The sequence below is a fragment of the Catharus ustulatus genome, chromosome 1, assembly GCF_009819885.2.
Source record: "Catharus ustulatus isolate bCatUst1 chromosome 1, bCatUst1.pri.v2, whole genome shotgun sequence".
NCBI lineage: Eukaryota > Metazoa > Chordata > Aves > Passeriformes > Turdidae > Catharus > Catharus ustulatus.
This window is the reverse complement of record NC_046221.1, coordinates 22,253,399-22,272,485: the sequence shown is the minus strand read 5'-3', so window position 1 is coordinate 22,272,485 and position 19,087 is coordinate 22,253,399. Positions and strand designations below refer to the sequence as shown.

The 19,087-nt window shown below is 42.7% G+C and overlaps 1 protein-coding gene across 1 annotated transcript in view; it reads right to left on the bottom strand.

Annotated features, from left to right (window-relative positions):
* RUNDC3B (RUN domain containing 3B) overlaps positions 1-8,405 on the bottom strand; it is a 56,705-nt gene extending 48,300 nt beyond the window's left edge. The window contains exon 1 of the mRNA XM_033051639.2: positions 8,084-8,405. Coding sequence (XP_032907530.1) covers positions 8,084-8,187 — 104 coding nt within the window. The 5' untranslated portion in view covers positions 8,188-8,405. The remainder of the gene's footprint in view (positions 1-8,083) is intronic.
* Between the last annotated feature and the right edge of the window lie 10,682 nt (positions 8,406-19,087).

Sequence of the window (19,087 nt, the reverse complement as noted above, 5' to 3'; positions counted from 1 at the left end):
TCCATAGGTCAGGAAGATAGCAGCACTACCAAGCAAAATTTGATTCTCTGGAAATACATTTTCTTTTGAGATTTAGAAAAAAAACTCTTGGGCAAATACTTGTGTGTTATCTTTTTTTCCTCCAAATACTACAAAGAGGCAAACATATATTTAAGTGCAAGTTAAAACTCATTAAAAAGTCATTAAAAGCACATTTTACATATTAGATATTCACACTTCACCATGTTTACCGTGTATATTGGAAAAAGGAACAAGGGTATATAGAAGTTATGCCTTTGAAAAAGGCTACACTGCAAGCACTAAGTAAGCAATTCTCCTTAGTCACTGAAGTTGTTTCCAGTGTATGGTCCCCAGACCAGAAAGTCCACGCTCTTGCACAGATACATGGAGCCACATGGAGACTGAAAGTCAAGAAACAAAAGCTCAAACAAAAGGTCTAAAGTACACAACAGCTATGAAGAAAAAATGTCCAAGTAGCTAGAACTGGAGCTGTTTCCTTGGCTCCCTGTATTGCTCCCATCTTCACAGAATCTCTAAGGTTGGAAAAGATCTTTACGATCGTGGAGTCCAACTGTTAACAGTGCCAAGTTCACCGCTAAACCATGTCCCCAAGTGCCACACACATCTTTTGGGAAGACTTCTGGGAATGGTGATCCAAATGTTCTGGGCATTCTGTTCCTGACCACCCTTTCTGCAAAAAAATTTCTCTGAATACCCAATCTAAACCTCCCTGGTGCAGCCTGAGGCTTTTTCCTATCATCCACTCGCTACCTGGGAAAAGAGCCCAAGCAGCACTGCACTCCAGAGCAACAGTCTGTTTAAGCATCAGAGGTTAACTGTAAGAGCAGATGTGTAATGTAGCTTCTGTTGCTAATACCTGTTGCTTCAAGACCTTTTTTTTTTAAAAAAAGTCTTTCATCCAACATTTCCCATTGTGTTATTGCAACAACTCTCAGACATTTTTGGGGTTTGTTTTTTTTTAATACAGTAATTGCCATTGGAGAGATTCCAGTATCAGTGTTTCTAAATTACCTTCATGAACTCTCATGTTTCTGGATTCTTACATGTTTTTCTCTGTCATGAATCTACTCTAGCAACCTATGGTCCTGTTTAACTTGGTTTGGTTGCACGTGATCACATTTATATCTCTCCCATTTGCAAGCCCTTATGTAAACATGGGCCCTATAACTAAGGCTACTGTGGCTGCTATCCAGCTTTTTTTGTGCATTGATAAGGTGAGGAATTCATGGATTTTTAACTTCCTTTGGAAGGTGGTTACATGCATTCAGGACTATCACACACTAACTGTATGTTTTCGGGGCTACTTTAATAATGGTACATACTGTGAGGGAATGACACCAGGGGAAATTTTCTCCCAATCCTTCACCCAGATTTTTGGGTCTACCTCACCAGGTTTTGAAAGGTTCAAATCTCCTCTAAATGCTAATGAAATCATACAGTAGCTGGTGTTACTGATATCCCTCTTAAACCTGTACTATTTAGCATTTAGAGATAAGGGGGGATTGAGCTGGATAACAACCCCGATACCTACTCCAGGAAATAGGGATGGCGCTGCAGACATTGACCAGAGACCAGGGATACCCCAGAGCCTGACCCTGCCCTACAGCCCACCTCAGAAAGGAACCATCCCAAGTGGATAGGGGTTTTGGTGAAGGAGATGCGTGAGATGACCCAGATGACGAAGGAGTACCTTTCCCCAGCTGGTAAGAAACCCTGCCTTAAAGGGGGAGAATCCAGTGATGCTCAGTAGAACCCATAGATGTTACATCTGCCCAGGTTCCAGCTGAATTGCAAAGGCACACACAGCCAGCAGCAGTCGCTCCTGTGGAAACTAGAAAGTCTAAGAAGATAACAAGGCACCTAGACAAGGAGGACCAGAGAGGAGGGCACTCACAACCTGCAGGGGAGCCAGAGTTTGAAATTATCACCAAGTCCCTGTCATATGAAAATCTCCATAATCTGTAGAAAGATATTGCATGACTTTTACAACTTGGTTACTTTGGGCCTGGGACCTTATGGGAACAGGTGTGCACTTGGATGGCACAGAGGCAAGGATTTTGGGATCCTTGTCCCAGGACTCATGCGTGGACCAGATATTCGTAAGGGAGTCAGGCCCCCTTCCCCTGTGGTAGCGGCTTTTAATGAATGTGAGAGAGAGAGGTTTGTCAACAAAGAAAGAATGCAGGAACACCACAATAGAACACACTGGAAGACCCTTGAGGAAGGAATTCAACAGCTGAGAGAAGCGGCAGTATTGGAGGTACTCTTTGGGAGGGATGGACAGCGTGACAATGACCCTGACAAGATCAGGTGCACAGGTCACATGCTGTGGAACCTGGCAAACCGAGGGCCATCTCAATACACCACCTTCATTGCAATGATTAATGCTGATGAACACTGAGAAAGAGTGAGTTCTGTTGCTAACAAGCTTAGGGATTTTCAGACTATGCAGGTCCACATTTCTACCGTGGTCAAGGATTGCATACAGGCAGGGATAAGGGAGGAGATGAAGGAGGTGAGGGGGATGAGCGGTGATATAAGTGAGGTAAGGGAAGAGATGAGGAAGATCAATGCAGCACCACTGTGAGTCTCATACCTCAAGGTTACAGCCCAACGCCCCCCAGTTAGTGAAAGAGGGTACACCCCACGAGCTGATCTATGGTTTTTTCTGTGTGACCATCGGGAAGACATGGGAAAATGGGATGGGAAACCCACTTCTGTCCTGGTAGCATGGGTGCGTCAACTCAGGGAGGGAAATGCTAACCGAGGGAGCTACACTAAAGTGAAGGTAGCCTCAACCTCCCATGACCAAGGTGCTGGGCAATACAGAAGGGAGGATAATCTGTCAGACCCACTTGAAGGAACCTCCACTATGTATGCCCAGGAAAGGAATAACAGTCAGGGCTAGATGGGCCCTGCCTCTAGCCAGGGAGAGGCACAGGATAACAGTATCTATTGGATGGTGTGGATCCCATGGTCTGGCACATCAGAGCCACAAAAACATAGCGTATTAGTTGATACTGGTTCACAGTGCACCCTAATACCATCAGAACATGTGGGCGAAGAGCCTGTTTCCATTGTTGGGGTGACAGAGGGATCACAGGAATTGTCTTTGCTGGAAGCTGAGGTGAGCCTGATAGGGGAGGGGTGGCAGAAACACCCGATTGTAACTGGCCCAGAGGCTCCGCACATTCCAGGCATAGACTTTCTCAGGAATGGCTATTACAAAGACCCAAAGGGGTTCAGGTGGGCTTTTGGAATAGCTGCTGTAGCAGTAGACGGCATTAAGCAGTTGAACACCTTGCCTGGACTGTCAGAAAACCCATCTGCAGTGGGACTCCTGAAGGTGGAAGAGCAACAAGTGCCAATTGCCACCTCAACAGTGCACCGTCGGCAGTACCGAACGAATCGAGATGCTGTGATCCCCATCCACAAGATGATCCGTGAGCTGGAGAGCCAAGGGGTGGTCAGCAAAACCCACTCACCCTTCAACAGCCCCATCTGGCCCGTGCGCAAGTCTGATGGAGAATGGAGATTGACTGTGGACTATCGTGCGTTGAACGAAGTGACTCCACTGCTGAGCGCTGCCGTGCCGGACATGCTGGAGCTCCAGTACGAGTTGGAGTCCAAGGCAGCAAGGTGGTATGCCACCATTGACATTGCCAACGCATTTTTCTCCATTCCTCTGGCAGCAGAGTGCAGGCCTCAGTTTGCTTTCACCTGGAGAGGTGTGCAGTACACCTGGAACCGACTGCCCCAGGGGTGGAAACACAGCCCCACCATCTGCCATAGACAGATCCAGGCTGCACTGGAAAAGGGTGAAGCTCCAGAACACCTTCCATACATCAATGACATCATTGTGTGGGGGAATATGGCAGTGGAGGTATTTGAGAAAGGAGAAAAGATCATACAGATTCTGCTGAGAGCCGGCTTTGCCATTAAAAAGAGCAAAGTCAAAGGACCTGCCAGAGAGATTCATTTCCTGGGAGTAAAGTGGTAAGATGGACGGCACCAGAACCCCACTGGGGTAATCAATAAGATCACCGCGATGTCTCCACCAACCAGCAAGAAGGAAACACAAGCTTTCCTAGGTGCCACAGGCTTTTGGAGAATGCACTTTCCTGAGTACAGCCAGATTGTGAGCCCTTTCTACTGGGTCACCCACAAGAAGAACGATTTCCACTGGGGTGCTGAGCAGCAGCAAGCCTTCACCCAGATCAAACAGGAGATCGCTCATGAGGTAGCCCTTGGCCCAGTCAGGACGGGACCAGAGGTGAAGAATGTGCTTTATTCTGCACTGGTAACCATGGTCTGTCCTGGAGCCTTTGGTAGAAGGTGCCTGGTGAAACTCGAGGCCGACTTCTGGGATTCTGGAGCTGAAGCCACAGAGGGTGTGAAGCCAATTACACTCCCACAGACAAGGAGATCTTGGTTGCCTGTGAGGGAGTCCAAACTGCCTCAGAGGTGATTGGGATGGAAGCACAACTCCTCCTGGCACCCCAACTACCAGTGCTGGGGTGGATGTTCAAAGGAAAGGTTCCCTCTACCCACCACGCCACCGACGCCACATGGAGCAAGTGGATTGCCCTCATCACGCAACGTGCCTGCATTGGAAACCCGAATCGCCCTGGAATAGAAATAATTACAAACTGGCCAGAAGGTGAAGATTTTGGTCTCGCCGATGACGGGAAGCAAGAACAAGTGACCCGAGCTGAAGAAGCCCCACCATATAACCAACTGCCAGCAGATGAAACACGCTATGCTCTTTTCACCGACGGCTCCTGCCACATCATGGGGATGAACCAGAAGTGGAAAGCAGCCGTACGCAGTCCCACATTACAAGTTGCACAAGCTACCAAAGGAGAAATTGGATCAAGTCAACTTGCTGAACTCAAAGCACACTGGACATTGCTGAGAGAGAGAAGTGGCCAAAGCTCTACCTCTACACGTATTCATGGATGGTAGCCAATGCTCTGTGGGGTTGACTGGAAAGGTAGAAAAAGGCAAACTGGCAACGTAGGGGAAAACCAATCTGGGTGCTGATGAGTGGAAAGACATTGCTTCCCGAGTAGAGAAAATGAAAATCCATCATGTGGATGCCCATGTCCCCAAGAGTCAGGCTAATGAAGAGCACCGTCACAACGAGCAGGTAGATCACACTGCACAGATAGAGGTGTCAAACATAGACTTAGATTGGTGACACAAGGGAGAATTGTTACTGGTTTGATGGGCCCATGATGCCTCAGGTCATCAGAGCAGAGACACCACCTATAAGTGGGTAGATCTAACCATGGACAGTAATTCTCAGGTTATCCATGAGACGTGCACTGCCATCAAACAGGCCAAGCGGGTGAAGCCCCTCTGGTATGGTGGCCGTTGGTCCAAATATAAGTACGGGGAAGCCTGGCATTTAAGCTACAGATGTCACTTCCAAACGTCCATCTCAGTTGTCCTGTCTCTATCTATATGGATCTTTGATCTATGAATCCTATCAAAGGCTACATTAAAACAAGTTGAACAATCTGTAACTAGTAAAAAAATCTCAGTGCCACTTACTGGAAAATGAAAGGGATCAAACTCAAGGGAAAACAGGTAAGGAGTGACAAGCCTTAGAAAATGCATTACATACCCAAAAAAAGTTTGTGAGAATTATTCCAATTTAAATTTTGGCTGTTCAGTTACAAAACCACAGCCATGCATTTTCACATGAAACTGGTTTATGGAATTTAAGTATCTATGTCATTTTCCATGGCTACAGTGACACTCAACATTTCAGTGGAAATAACCTCTTCCTTCCAAAACTGTAAATGTAAGAAACTATCCACATCAGCAGGAGGAGTTAGATATCATCACTGTAAGAAAAGATGAAAACCCTAAAGTCTGCTATGACTATTAAGCAAAAATATGGTAAATTGAAGCTTTGACAAAAATAATTCATTAAATTACCAGAGACTGTTAACAGATGGTAATTCAGAAGAGTATCTTCCTTGTGATCTTTCCCCTTCACTAGGGAGCCAGCCATACCAAATTTGATTGAGCCAATTGATTGGAGCTACTTTTTAGCAGAACAATTTCTTATTTTCATAGAATTCTGATTGGAAAGGACTATTATTTTACTCTTTTCAATACTAACTTGACTATTTCTAACAAGTAACACTTTTCTATAATAGAAAATATATAATAACTACAGTAAAGCTCAGAAATATTTTTAGACATTTACACTGGCAAAAATATAGATAAACATTCATACATCATAACAAAGTAAATCCTTTTTTGCTTCCCATTCTTTGTAAATTTTAATGTGTATTCACGAAGTGAGAACTTCAGGTCTTGTTATGATAAAGTAAAATTAAGTCGCTATACTGAAAATAATAAAAATACACCAATCTCAAGCAGTTTCTGAAGTAGCTCTTTGTTTTATATGTGTTTAAATGAATTCCCTCAGATTTCTAAGCATTTTAAAATACATTACATCATCATTTCAATTTCAGGACAAGGACATAAGATAGCCCAAAAATACAATGTAACAGCATAGAGTACAGATGAGTTCTTCTCAAGCAGGAGGCAGGAAAATAACAAGTTCTGCAGAATACAATATATTCCTTTAAAAAGAACTGTTTATATTCTGCACAGTTGTGTCATTACTTGATAAAACTGGTGTTTTCCTGAGCATGCAGATTGGAAATATCTGCTTCTCTGTAACAACAGTGAAACAGAAAACTTCTATTTCTATTACATAAGCTGCTTCAGCAGGTTTGATAAAAAAGAAAACTTTTTAAAGATCTTTTTTGTTGTGTGTCTTTTTCACAGGTAGGGACAGAAATAAGCAAACATGCCCAGGAAAAGACAGAATAGCACTGATGCTACTCAAACACAGATACTATGGTTTGAAGGAATACTGAAGCAAATACATGAGATGAATGATACAGTCACACTTTGTAAAACCTGCTAACAGTATTCCATAAAAGAAAAAAAAAAAAGAGAGTGGAGAAGATGAAGTTCTACGGGCTTTTAAAAATCCTGCTGCAGCCTTAAGTGATGATGGTACAAAATTATCTAATAGGTGTCCTGGCACTTAAGATTTGTGAGAACTAAAATTATATCATAACTCTCACAAATTTGTTGAAAACTTTTCCCAGATAATATTAAAATTATTTTAATAGCTTCAAAATTAAGCAGTTGAAACAAACGACCGAATGGAATCATTGCTACCAGCATATCCACGTATTTAAAAGTTTGCCATAACATTACAGGTCACTGCTGCACACCTAGAAATGCTGCATGAATTCCACAGTGACAGCACTGGAAACGCTGAAATGGAACGTCATAGTAACTGTTATTAAGCTTGCATAAGCTCAGCACTGAGATGCTTTAAAAAAAAAAAAAAAAGAAAGAAAGAAAGGTATTTGAACACAGTAGCTCTAGTACTGCAGATCTCCTGATCTAGATTTCGTAGATAAAAATATCCCGGAGCGCAGCCTCTCCGGGATGCTCCTGCGGCACCGGCGCGCTCGCAGGAGTGCACGGTCAGCGGCCTCCGCGGCGGCTCGAACCCCTTCCCCCGGACACATCCCATCAACTCTCAGCCACATTAACTCCGAACCGACCCGCGGCCGGACCGCGTCAGCTGAAGGGCAGCTACACCAGATGTGCCCGCACGAGTCCGGCGCTGCCGAGCGCTCCTCCTGCCCTGCCTTGCTCCCGCACCGCCTTTCGCCCGAGAGCGCAAGCATGGTGCCGAGAACAAACCTCTCCTTCCCCGTCCCAAAAGAGGCCACTCGACACCCCGCAGCAGCGGCACTGCCCGGCGAGCCCTGCCCCTCGCCCGGACACCGTCCGCGAACGCTCCCGCAGGAGCTGAGTCAGGATGGATGGAGGAGGCTGCCCTGCCCCTGCGGGGGCCGGCACGCGCATCCCTCCCCCGGACAGCGCTGCGGCGGGGCCCGCGCTCCTGCCCCCGACCCACCTGAGCGGAGCGGGGCGGGACGGGCCCTGCGGGCTGCGGCGGCAGAGAGGGGCGACGGTCCCCTCGGGCGGGGAAGGGCCCCGGCCCGGGGCTTACCTGCACACCGTGATCAAGTTCCGCCTCTCCACCGCGGCGTTGCGGGACGGGACGCTCTTCCTCCGTGCGGAGACGTTGAGTCCCCCTAAGCCGAGGGACGCCATCTCCGCTGGGCAGGGCAGGTGCAGCCGCCGGGACGGGCGCGGAGCCTTTGTTCCCGGCCTCCCGCTCTCCAGGATGCTGCGCCTGCCGCCGCCGCACGCGGACGAGAAGGAAGCGGATGAGGAGGCTGCCGTGCTTTTCCCGCTCCTCCTCCCGCTGCCCGGAGCGCCCGAGGCCGCGGTGGGTCGGGCGGGGATGCGCGGGGTCCCCGCGGCGGGGGCGGCTCGGCCCCCCCGCTCCGGCAGCCGGGCGGCCACAGCGCCGCAGAGCGCCGCCGCCGCAGCCAATCAGCGCACGGGGGGCGCTGCGCCGGCGCCGCCTGGCGGCGCTGCCGAGGGGCGGGAGGCGCCCCTGAGGGGCCGCGGGCGGTGTTCGGTGGGGCCGCAACCCGAGGGAGCCCTGCAGCTCTCCAAGCCTCTGGAAAATTGTGGTCTTCATTTAGTTGTTATCACTTCTTTCCCTTATTAGCGCGTTGGCGTCTAGAACGTGAGAACTTACCTGGTTGTAGATTTTAGAGTTTGAAATGCTGTCAGTCGTTAATTAGAATCATAGATTCACAGGATCATTAAGGTTGGGAAAAAAACTCTGAGATCATCGCGTCTAACCTGTGACTGAACACCACCATGCCAGCTAGATGCCACTAAGTGCCACATCGGCTCCATCACCTTCCTGGGCAGTGTGTTGCAGTGCTGGACAGTGCTTTATGAAATATTTAAGGTTTACAGGCCATGGCTGTGGGAATACGGGAATGAAGTGGGAATACACTTTGCCACACAGCTGGCCCAGCTGTGAACTATGAATTCCTTGGAAGAGCGCTGACTGTAGGGCTTTGCCTTGGTACCAAGATGCAGTTGCGTGAAGTTCATGTCACTGGAAGACAGGAAGATAAAACACTTCAGAAGAAAGCCTAGCAGTAAACTAATTGTGGTTTGTGGCTGTGAAGGAGTAGATTTGGCTGTCTAGTTGGGGATGTGTGAAACTGTATGGATTAATTTGATTTGCTTCCTTTATGGGAGGAAATTCCTTTTCAGCCTAAGAAAATAATTTTGTTTGATTTACAAACTTTGTTTGCAATGAGGGTGAATGGTGAAATAAATTTTGGCACAATTCTTCGTTCTACTGAGTTACGTACATAATAACTCCTAAATGTGTCTGTTAAATTCCCTACTCATTCCTATTGATGAAACATAGGAATTTCTGTTCACTGACATGCAAATCCCCACTGGATTATGGTTTCTTTGAAGAACATCCCTTGTAGATACGAAACTATTTCTGACAGTTCCTGTCAAATAAGAACTTTGTCCAGCACAATTGTGTTACATGAAGAAGAATTATGTTAACATAAGAAGTTTGAAAATGGATTACCATTTAGATGGCTATTTTTTCAAATATAGTAGCATATAAACTTTTTTCATCAGAAGATACCTCATAGATTGATTCAAGTATTACCACTCACCAAAACTTCCAAGATCATCATATATTACTTGATGTACTGTATTCTTACCTCACTCAACATGTAACTGACTAAATTTGACTTAACCTTTCTCTTCAATGACCTTGATATGAAATGCTAAGTTAACTGTTCTGCCTTCTCTGAAGTAAAACTTCTTCTGTGTTTGAGTAGTTTTTTTCCCCAAGCATATTACCATTCAAATTCACTATAAGGTAGTTCATCATTTTGTTTCTGTTTCTCTTTCTCCCTGCTCCAGAAATATTATAAAGAAATGAAGGCACAGGTAAATCTGAAGGATGATATCTTTTTTACATTGGACTCAAGAATAATACTTTTTTTTACTAATTTTAATTGGCTCTACTAGTACAAGACTCAAACTATGGAGGGGAAAGGTTGCATATGTTGCTTGTTGCCTCTCAGAAATTAAAAACCTGTCTTCAGGTTTCTTTCTACTTCTCAGAGGCTTTTTTAAGGACTGTTGTTTCTGTAGCTTCTGTTAAGGGATTTGTGCAGATTGAGTAAACTTTAAATTAAATTCAAGCTAAGGCTGAAGTAGATTTAATCTCTGCAGATAAGCAATTTTACCTGCAAGGTTTGTTGTTCTTGAATTCTTGATAAACACTAATAATTAAAAATATTTAACAAGAAAATCAAAACAAAACAAAAAAACCTCAAGGAGAATAAGCCAACAAAAACCAGGAGAACTTTTGTACATATTTCAAAAGGAGAAGTATCTTCTCATTCTTCTCCTCTACCTTTTTCCCAGAAACTGCAGGTTTTTATTTTTATACTTGAAAGAGATTTAAGATTGTCTTAAATTGTATTGTCTTGTATTAAATCTAAGAGATTTAAGACTTATCTGCCGGACCAAGCCTTAGGTTTCAATATTTGAGGTTTTAGTCCTCAAGTAAATGTATTTCCTTAAAAATTGTATCTTTCTTTCAGATATAGTTTATCTTCCACTACTGTCTTATCAAAGCAGAAAATGTAAAAAGGTTCTAGAAGACTTCAAAAGAATAAAAAAATAATAATTTGAATACCATCAGCTGCTTTGGAAAGCTCAATAAGTTTATCAGGAAATTTACTCTGTTAAGTCTTGAATTTTTAAAACCTTTCTGTAAGAAAAATAGACTAAGGGAAAATCTTACTACCTTCAATTAGCCAACGGGAGGATAGAGGCTTTTCTGAGGAGGGCACAGCAGACAGACAAGGGGCAATTGCCAGAAGTTGAAGCAAAGGACAGATATTGGTAAAAACTCTTAAGGCAAAGATGTCTAAGCACTGGGGATGCACAAGAAGCTGTTAGGTACCACATCCAGGACGACTGATTCCAGCTGATAAAGGGGTTATTCCACATCATACTGCATTGTGTCCAGTGCTAAAAACTCAGGGAGAGAAAGAAGTGGAAGGGACATGTGAGTTACACCATTTGCCATCTCAAGTAACTGCTCCTACTTTTCTAGAAATGGCTAAAGATTTGCCTGTTGATGGGAAGCAGTAAGTATATGCCTTATTTTGTTTTCCTTGCATACACTGCTTTGCTTCACTTATTAAACTGTCTTTAATTCAGCCCACAGTTTTTCCTCCTTTTCCTGTACAATTCTTTCTCCCATCCCACAGAGCAGAAGTGAATAAGTGGCTGTGTGGGCCTTAGCTGCTGACCAGGATTAATCCACAAGTTGGATTGTCATTTATAGTAGGAGAAAATGAAGTTCATGTCAAGCTACATATAAGACTTCCTCAGTTAGGAGCAAAATCCAAGTTGGTGTGAAATGTGATATATTTTACTCTTGCACTTTAGGGTAATTTTGAATATTCTGATAGTACAGAGCACATCTCATGGATTCCAGTCAGCTGCCTAGCTTTGCATATGAACCGTTCATCTCAACAGAAGGAAGAACCTTCTCTATATTAAGAGCAGTAGAGCACTGCCACAGGCTGCCCAGGAAGGTCAAGGAGTGATCCTCTCCAGAGACATTCAAAACTCTCCTGGACATGTTCCTGTGTCTCTTGCTCCAGGTGACCCTGTCTTGGCAGGGCTTTGGACAAGATGATCTCCGGATCTTTCCAACCCTAACAATTCTGTGACTCTATATATGTAGGAGGCATACATGCTTGCTCTTTTTGATTTTGTGGTTTGAAATAATTTGGGCTTACTTTTTGCTTTGCTAGGCTTTTTTTTTTCTTGGGTTTTTTTTTTTTTTTAATTGGTAGCATATCTGCGTGTCTAAGAATATCTTATTTACCAACATGTTTGTACTGAAACATGATGGGTATAATTTGGAGTTGTAGTTGTACTTTTCCAAACCACTCTTTCCTACAAGAATTCTCAGAATGGGTCCATTTTTTGGATTATTTGCAGGTCTTGCACTTTGGCATTATTGCTTTTCCTTATGTCTTAGAAAATCTGTACAGGTGTCTTTAAAAGAAAGGTTTGAGGGCATGTTAGAAGATGGAATTCCACCTACCTTCTTTTTTTGGCATACTGCTGATAATTAGTTCTGTGGAAGGAATTGAGAATAGCAGAGTACCATATGCCTTTTTCAAGCATACTTGGATGACAGTCATGAACAGAAGGAGCATAAGAACAAAACTCTTTTTTTGTTTAAAATTATAATTTTACTATATTATATCATCATAGTGGAGTTGGCCAAAGAAAAGTAATATGAAACACTGAAATATGAAGCATGTTTGTGTTTTTGGATTGGAAAGATGTAAATTTCAATCTGTGAGTATTAAAACTTGTTGCAAGTTGGTTTAAGGTTGCTTGCCTGAAATGAGTAAGAAATCAATAATTGAAGACATCATGACTTAAACACTGTAGCTTTTGAAAGTTATGTTTGCAAGATTACTTGTGAGATAAATGAGATTAATGCTTTACGCCGTGCTGCATAAAATTTGATCTGTGTTAATTTCCCTTGACTATTCTTTTCATGTATTCTGAAGTTACGTTATTAAAAGTTATTACACTTTTCCTTTGTGACTTAAAATATTTACATTCCCACTTGATGGCCTTATTTGATCAGTAATATAAATTAAAAATGTAAGTTAAGATTCTTTTTCTTCACAGGTGTGCAATTCAAACCTTGACATGATTTTCCTACACAACCAGGAGCAATATATCCCTTTTTGCAATGAGTATGTGGATGCTGTGGTGGTTGCTGTTGTAGTTCTCAAGGGTCCGAATCAATGATGTTGGGGTGGTCAGATTTAAGAGCTCTTCAGTAAGGGTAGAACTGAAGTGAATGATTTTTCTCCCCATTCTTCTTCTCCCATCCTTGAAGTTTTAAGGTTCCACACCCCTTCTCAATCAAAACGAGCAGAGGATCTTGTCTGCTACCAGTAATTTAACTACAGTAATTTCATGTTTATAAGCCACACCTGATTATAAGCTGCACGTCCAGGAGTTGGCAACGTTTCGTTCTTTGTCCACATATAAGCCACACCGGATTGAAAACCGCACTTTCATTCGCAGTGAGGTAACCAATTAATAACAATCACATGATCACAGGTTTTACTGGCAGGTGCTTAATTCGCGAGGTCCACTCCCACTTCAGGGCCAGCGGGGACCGATCCCCCATCTGCCCCGACCCCGTGGGGCTGGCAGGAGCCCACCTCCCCCCGTCGGGCAACAGAGTAACCAATTTGTAACAATCGCGCAATTGCAGGTTTTACTGGCAGGTGCTCAATTCATGAGCTCGGCTCGGGACCGCAGTTTGCACTTCCAGGTTGGGAAATTTCCAATATATGTTCATATACTGGCCACTCCTGAGTGTAAGCCGCACTTCCGGGTTGGGACCAAAATTTTAGTCAAAATGGTGTGGCTTATAATCATGAAATTACTGAACACTTTTTTTTTTTTTAATTTTAGGACTAGAATTTGTTCTGATTTTGCCAGGCTTCTTTCCTGCTTGTTCTGCATCCTTAGTTCTTATTTTTCTGATTTTATTACTTGAAAATGTTTTTCTGTATCACTGTTTTTCTGTATCTGTGAAATTATACCCCAAGTCTCCACCCCTCTGTGGTTCCATATTATTTGTATGATTAGCCATGTTACAAGATGCTAGTTTGTTGCTGCTGGTTTTGCTGGTTTATTGTACTTCTGTCTGGGTTCAAGGCAAGAAAATATTTATTATATTGCCCTTAGGACATTTACTTATAGAAATCTTCTTCCTTGGCAAACTTCTTGTCAATTCCCCATGCCTTGCAAGCTCAGGAAGAGCAGAGTGGATGAGTGGAGGGTGAGGTGGTTAAGACCTGTCTGTATGGCAAGTCTCTGAGGTTTTTGAGCAGTGGTCCAGGGTCTAGGGTCTAGTGGGACTGTGACTAGTGATGTCCCCCAGGGTTCAATACTGGAATTGTTTAACTTGTTCATCAGTTACTTGGATGAAGGGACCGATTCTGCCTCAGCAAGTTCACAAAGCTAAGACGAGTGGCCAATGCCCAGGAGTGCTGTGCATCCCTTCAGAGGGACCTTGACTGGCTGGAGGGATTGGCAGAGTAGAGCCTTTTGAAATTCAGCAAACACAAATGTAGAGTCCTGTACCTGGGGAAGAATAACCCCACACCCCAGTACTGGCCAGGAACTGACCTGCTGAGAGGTAGCTCTGAGGGGAAGGACCTGGGGGTCCTGGTGGACAACAAGCTGTCCATGAGCCAGCCGTGTCCTTGTGGCCTTGCGTGCCAATGGTATCCTGGCAGGGAATTAGGAAGAGCAGGTCCAGGGAGGTGATCCTGCCCCTCTACTCAGCCCTGGTGGGGTCACGTTTGGAGTGCTGTGTCCGGTTCCGGGCTCATCAGGGGTAACAAGGGGTAAATGGAGCTCCTGGGGTGGGTCCAGCAGAGGACAGCAAGGATGATTAAGGGACAGGAACGTCTTTCTTACAAGGGAGGGGGTCAAGAGGATGGACCAGGCTCTTCTTGATGGTTCCAAGCAATAGGACAAGTGGCAATGGGGAGAGACCAATGCACAGGAAATTACACCTTAAATATGAGGAAGAACTTCTTTACTGTGATGGTGACTGAGCATTGGAACAGATTTTCCAGAATGGTTGTGGGATCTCCTTCCCTGGAAGGGAAGCCACCTGTTCAGAAACCATCTGGATGCAATACTGAGTAATGAGCTCTAGGGGACCCTGCGTGAGCAGAGAGGTTGGAACAAATGACCTTCCAGCCTCAACCATTCTGTGATTACATGATTCTGAAACCACAGTCTCACACTCTGCTGGCCCAAGGCTAGGTACTGCCTCAGAGCAAGAAAGTGCACTGTGACTCTCATTTTGTTGTGTGATTTTTTTGCAAAATCCATGTAGGTCTTTAACAATCGTATAGCTCCAGATAGGCCCAGGTCTTCTGTCACACACTGCAAGACATACTGCAAACTGTAATAAAAAAACATCTAATTAACACACGGTTAATGATTTATGGCTGAAATATTGGATTCTTGTAACAGTACTTGACTGTCCTCTAAAATTACCATAGTAGATTCAATGTTTCTTCATTCTTTCCTGAGCTTAGTGGTTGTTGATTCTCTGAAGTAATGAGTCCTTTCACTGCTTAATACCTACTCATGATTTTTTTTTAAAGCTACTTGCTCAGTTTTCTGTGATTCCTTAATGTTTTTATTATAAAGATTCCAGTTAGCCCCGAGGTGCTGATGTTCTGATATTGTAATTCTGCTGGTGTAGGTGAACATTGCATATGTTTACCCAAAATTATATAGATGAGAAACATTGCATACTTATTTCTCTGCACAGAGCACAATCTTCTGACAATTTCTACTTAAATACAAAGAAACAATTACATATATTTATACCTGGTATTATAGATCCTAGAATCATTAACTACTTGGGTCCACACTAGCTACTGCTATTGTAGGAGCAATACTATTTCCATTGTGGAGCCTTCTTCAGACTGCATTTCTGTGGGACGGGACTCAGTGACTATTACTCTGTTTCTTACATGTCTTTCTGAATCTGTTAATAGCCCATCAGTAATGTCCCTTACCTTCTTCACAGTGACTGATACATCTCTTCAGGCAGTAGCAACGTGGGTTTTGCATGTGCTGTTTTACAATCATCTCTAACCCTTCTTCAGTATAGGATCTTGGCCTTCATTTCTCCTAAAATTACAGCTCTGTTCCATTTCAGTAGCTGACACTTCAACCATCCTACACTCTGTCCCATAACATGTGTGTGGGTGATTACTGCTTAAAGAGTCTACTGATATTAGTAGTTTTAGGATGTTAGTAGCACGTTCTACTTCCAGTGCCTTTTTTTCTGTAAAACTATTATTTTTTCTACTTCTATCCATATTTTTATTCCCTTGTGTCATTGTTACACCTCAGGTAAATAATATTAAATTATTTATTTATATGTATTTTTTATTTCATGGGGTTTGAATGTTGCTTATAATATGGTCCGGTTTTGATAACTCACAAATCACACTTTCTATATAAGAGTGTTCAGAATTCCAGTCACAATTTCTACTTCCTCTAAAATGGTATCCATAAAAACTCCTGGTTTGTTGTATTCAGTCACACAAAATCCATTTTTGGGTCAGTGTTGCAATGACCCTTTAATAAAAGCAGTGTATCTGTTCTGCCTTTAAAAAAGTCGGAGTAAATGCTTTGTTCACAGTAACATGCACTCCAATTAATATGTAGTTGTATACATAAGATTTTGAATTTTGTCTCAACTGGAATCCTTGGTTTAAACAGTTAACCACACCAAGAACGAAACACTGTGAAGTAAACTTTTGACTTCTTTTTTTTTTGTTTTTGGTTTTTGCTTCACTTCTGGTTTTCTTAGTTGAATTGTCTCTGGTGTTTTCCACTCATATTTCAGTTCCTGAAGTTGTCAATGTTCCATCACAATTGTTGTGCATTACTTTGATTTTTATCTGAGTAAATAAAACTAACATATGCAATCTAAGTTTGTATACTGCTTCAAGCACCCAAAATACATTCCCTTAAAATCCAAGACATTTGTTAAAATCATAGGATTATTTTTGTCATCGTGAAACATAGACGCTGTTGTTTAGCCCTCACATTTGTTTCCCACAATTTTAAAATAATGGAGACATGTATCTAATGTTCTCATTGTCTTTGGTACAAAAGAGTTTTCAACTGTCACTACAGGTAAGGTAAGGTCTATTATCAATAAAGAGCAGGTTGCTTACTACTTCCCTTGCTATGCAAGAAAATATTCCCAATTTTGAACCTAATAATAAAATAATAGAAATAAAAACAGGCAAACTTCGCTCAGACGAGACAAAACTTAATAATTAATTTATGCTGCTTCTTTTAAGAGTCTTTTTGCTGGCAATAATTGTGGTGAGACTTCCCTTACGTACTCTTAAATTTTAATAGCAACATTTATAACAAAGCATTCTTGCTTTTGTTGGCTTATTTACCTTGCCATAATTAAAATTGAAACTGGAACTATGTAGGCCATTTTCCATTTGCGAGTTAATCTTGATATACATAAGATCCTGTTTTGTTTATAATTGAGACTAGTTCATCCCATTTACAGTTTAGACTGTACACTTGTGTGGAAAATATGCCTCATTATTTTCCATCCTCCTTGCCATTCTGCAAACTAGTGGTTCATTCTTGTTTGTTTACTTGTGCATTGAGCATTCCTTCCCATCTGAGTTGCTATAGCAACATTAATCTCTCTCCATGTGTTTAGATAGGGTCAGTAGCCATTCTTCAGTTAAAACATTAGGCAGACGTTTTTTCTCCCAGGCATAGCTCTAAATTACATGAAATTGGGAAAAGCTGTGCTCACAGGTCCTTACAATGAAAGATGAGGCAATATCCCAAACCTTTCTGTAATTTTTCAGCTTTTGGCTTAGTGCTATTTTTGTAGTCCTATTGGACCGTTCAATTTACCTTGAAGTTCACAGCAACATGGAGCCTTTCTTTCTTTCTTCACAGGCTTTGACATGATGCCTTGATGATTTTCCCTGGAATGTATGTTCCTTGTCTCAAATAAATTTATTGCTTTAAATTGCATCTGGAAAATACAATAATAAATGCCTTCATGGTGGTACACTTGGCTGTAGCTTCCTTCACTCAATTATTTATTGAGTAAATTACCTCAACCCACTTTGTCAGTGAGTCTAGAATTAGGAAACCATGCTTACTCCCACTTTGCATGGTATGTGGGACTAAGTTGTGACCACACCAATTCTGGTGTAGTCTGTTTGTATCCTAGCCTGTTGTCCTGGGTTTGGCTAGGATAGAGTTCATTTTCTTCTGATGTTTCTCACGGATGTTTTGGCTGTTCCTAAATACTGCTTACCCTAAGTCAAGGACTTTATAGTGTCTCATGTTCTACCAGTGAAGATCTGCACAAGAAGCTGGGGGCAGGGGGAGCACAGCCAGGACAGCTGACCTGAGATGGCCCAAGGAATATTTCCTAGCACAGAACATCATATAGGCTGGGGGAGTTGGCTGGGAGGAGCTGATCACAGCTCAGGGATGGGCTGAGTATCAGTTGGTGAGTGGTGAGCAAGTACCTCGTGCGTCACTGATTTCTCCTGGGTTTTATCTCCCTCTCTCTCTCTCTCTCTTTCATTATTACTGCTACTATTATTGTTGTTGTTGTTGTATTTTACTTTGCTTCAGCTATTAATCTTTTCCTACATTAACCCATCAGTTTTTAGTTTTTCCTGTTCTGCTCTCCATCATACTGGGCACAGAGTGAGTGGCTGCATGGCATTTAGTTGCAATTCGGAATTAAACCATGGCAAAAATGGTTCATTAATTCTCTAATGTTTTAATTTTATTTTTCTCCTGGTAGGGGTATTTACCACAGCAAAATGAAACAATCTGTCTTCATGTTTGGACAACTAGCTACCTTCTAATATTCCCTTTTGCATTCAAGCACCCCCTACATGATATTGCTTATGCATCTAAAACCAAATCTATTGAAAGTGTACATAGTGCTCATCATGTACAAGTGCTTTTCACCTGGCCACACTACACTCTCTGTTGTGTCTACCACTTTCTTATGGTAATCACCCCTCAATTTCCTCATTTCCATGTTGTAAAGTTGCTCTACCTTTTTATTCTTTGCTTTGTATGGTTTTCCTTGGTTTGCCAGCTGGATTTGACATTTCTTCTATTTCTTCCAATATCAAATCTACTGGAACTACCACAACCTTGACAAGAGTGCGTACTTGACTATTCCAAGATTACTGCCTCTGTATGTTTCTTTTTGCTAGGCTTTTACATGACCCGCATTTTTTTTCTCTCTGTTTTTATTAACCTATGTTCAGGATTTCCTTTCCATGATGGAGAGGCTACCAAATTTCCATTCTGTGTTTGTAGGTAATTTTTATTCTACTTTGGTAGCCAAACAGTTAAACTTGATGTATCCGGTCTGAAACTAAGTATGAAGCTAGGTCATTTCCTTTGGGTTTGTCTTTTAACATCATTAGCA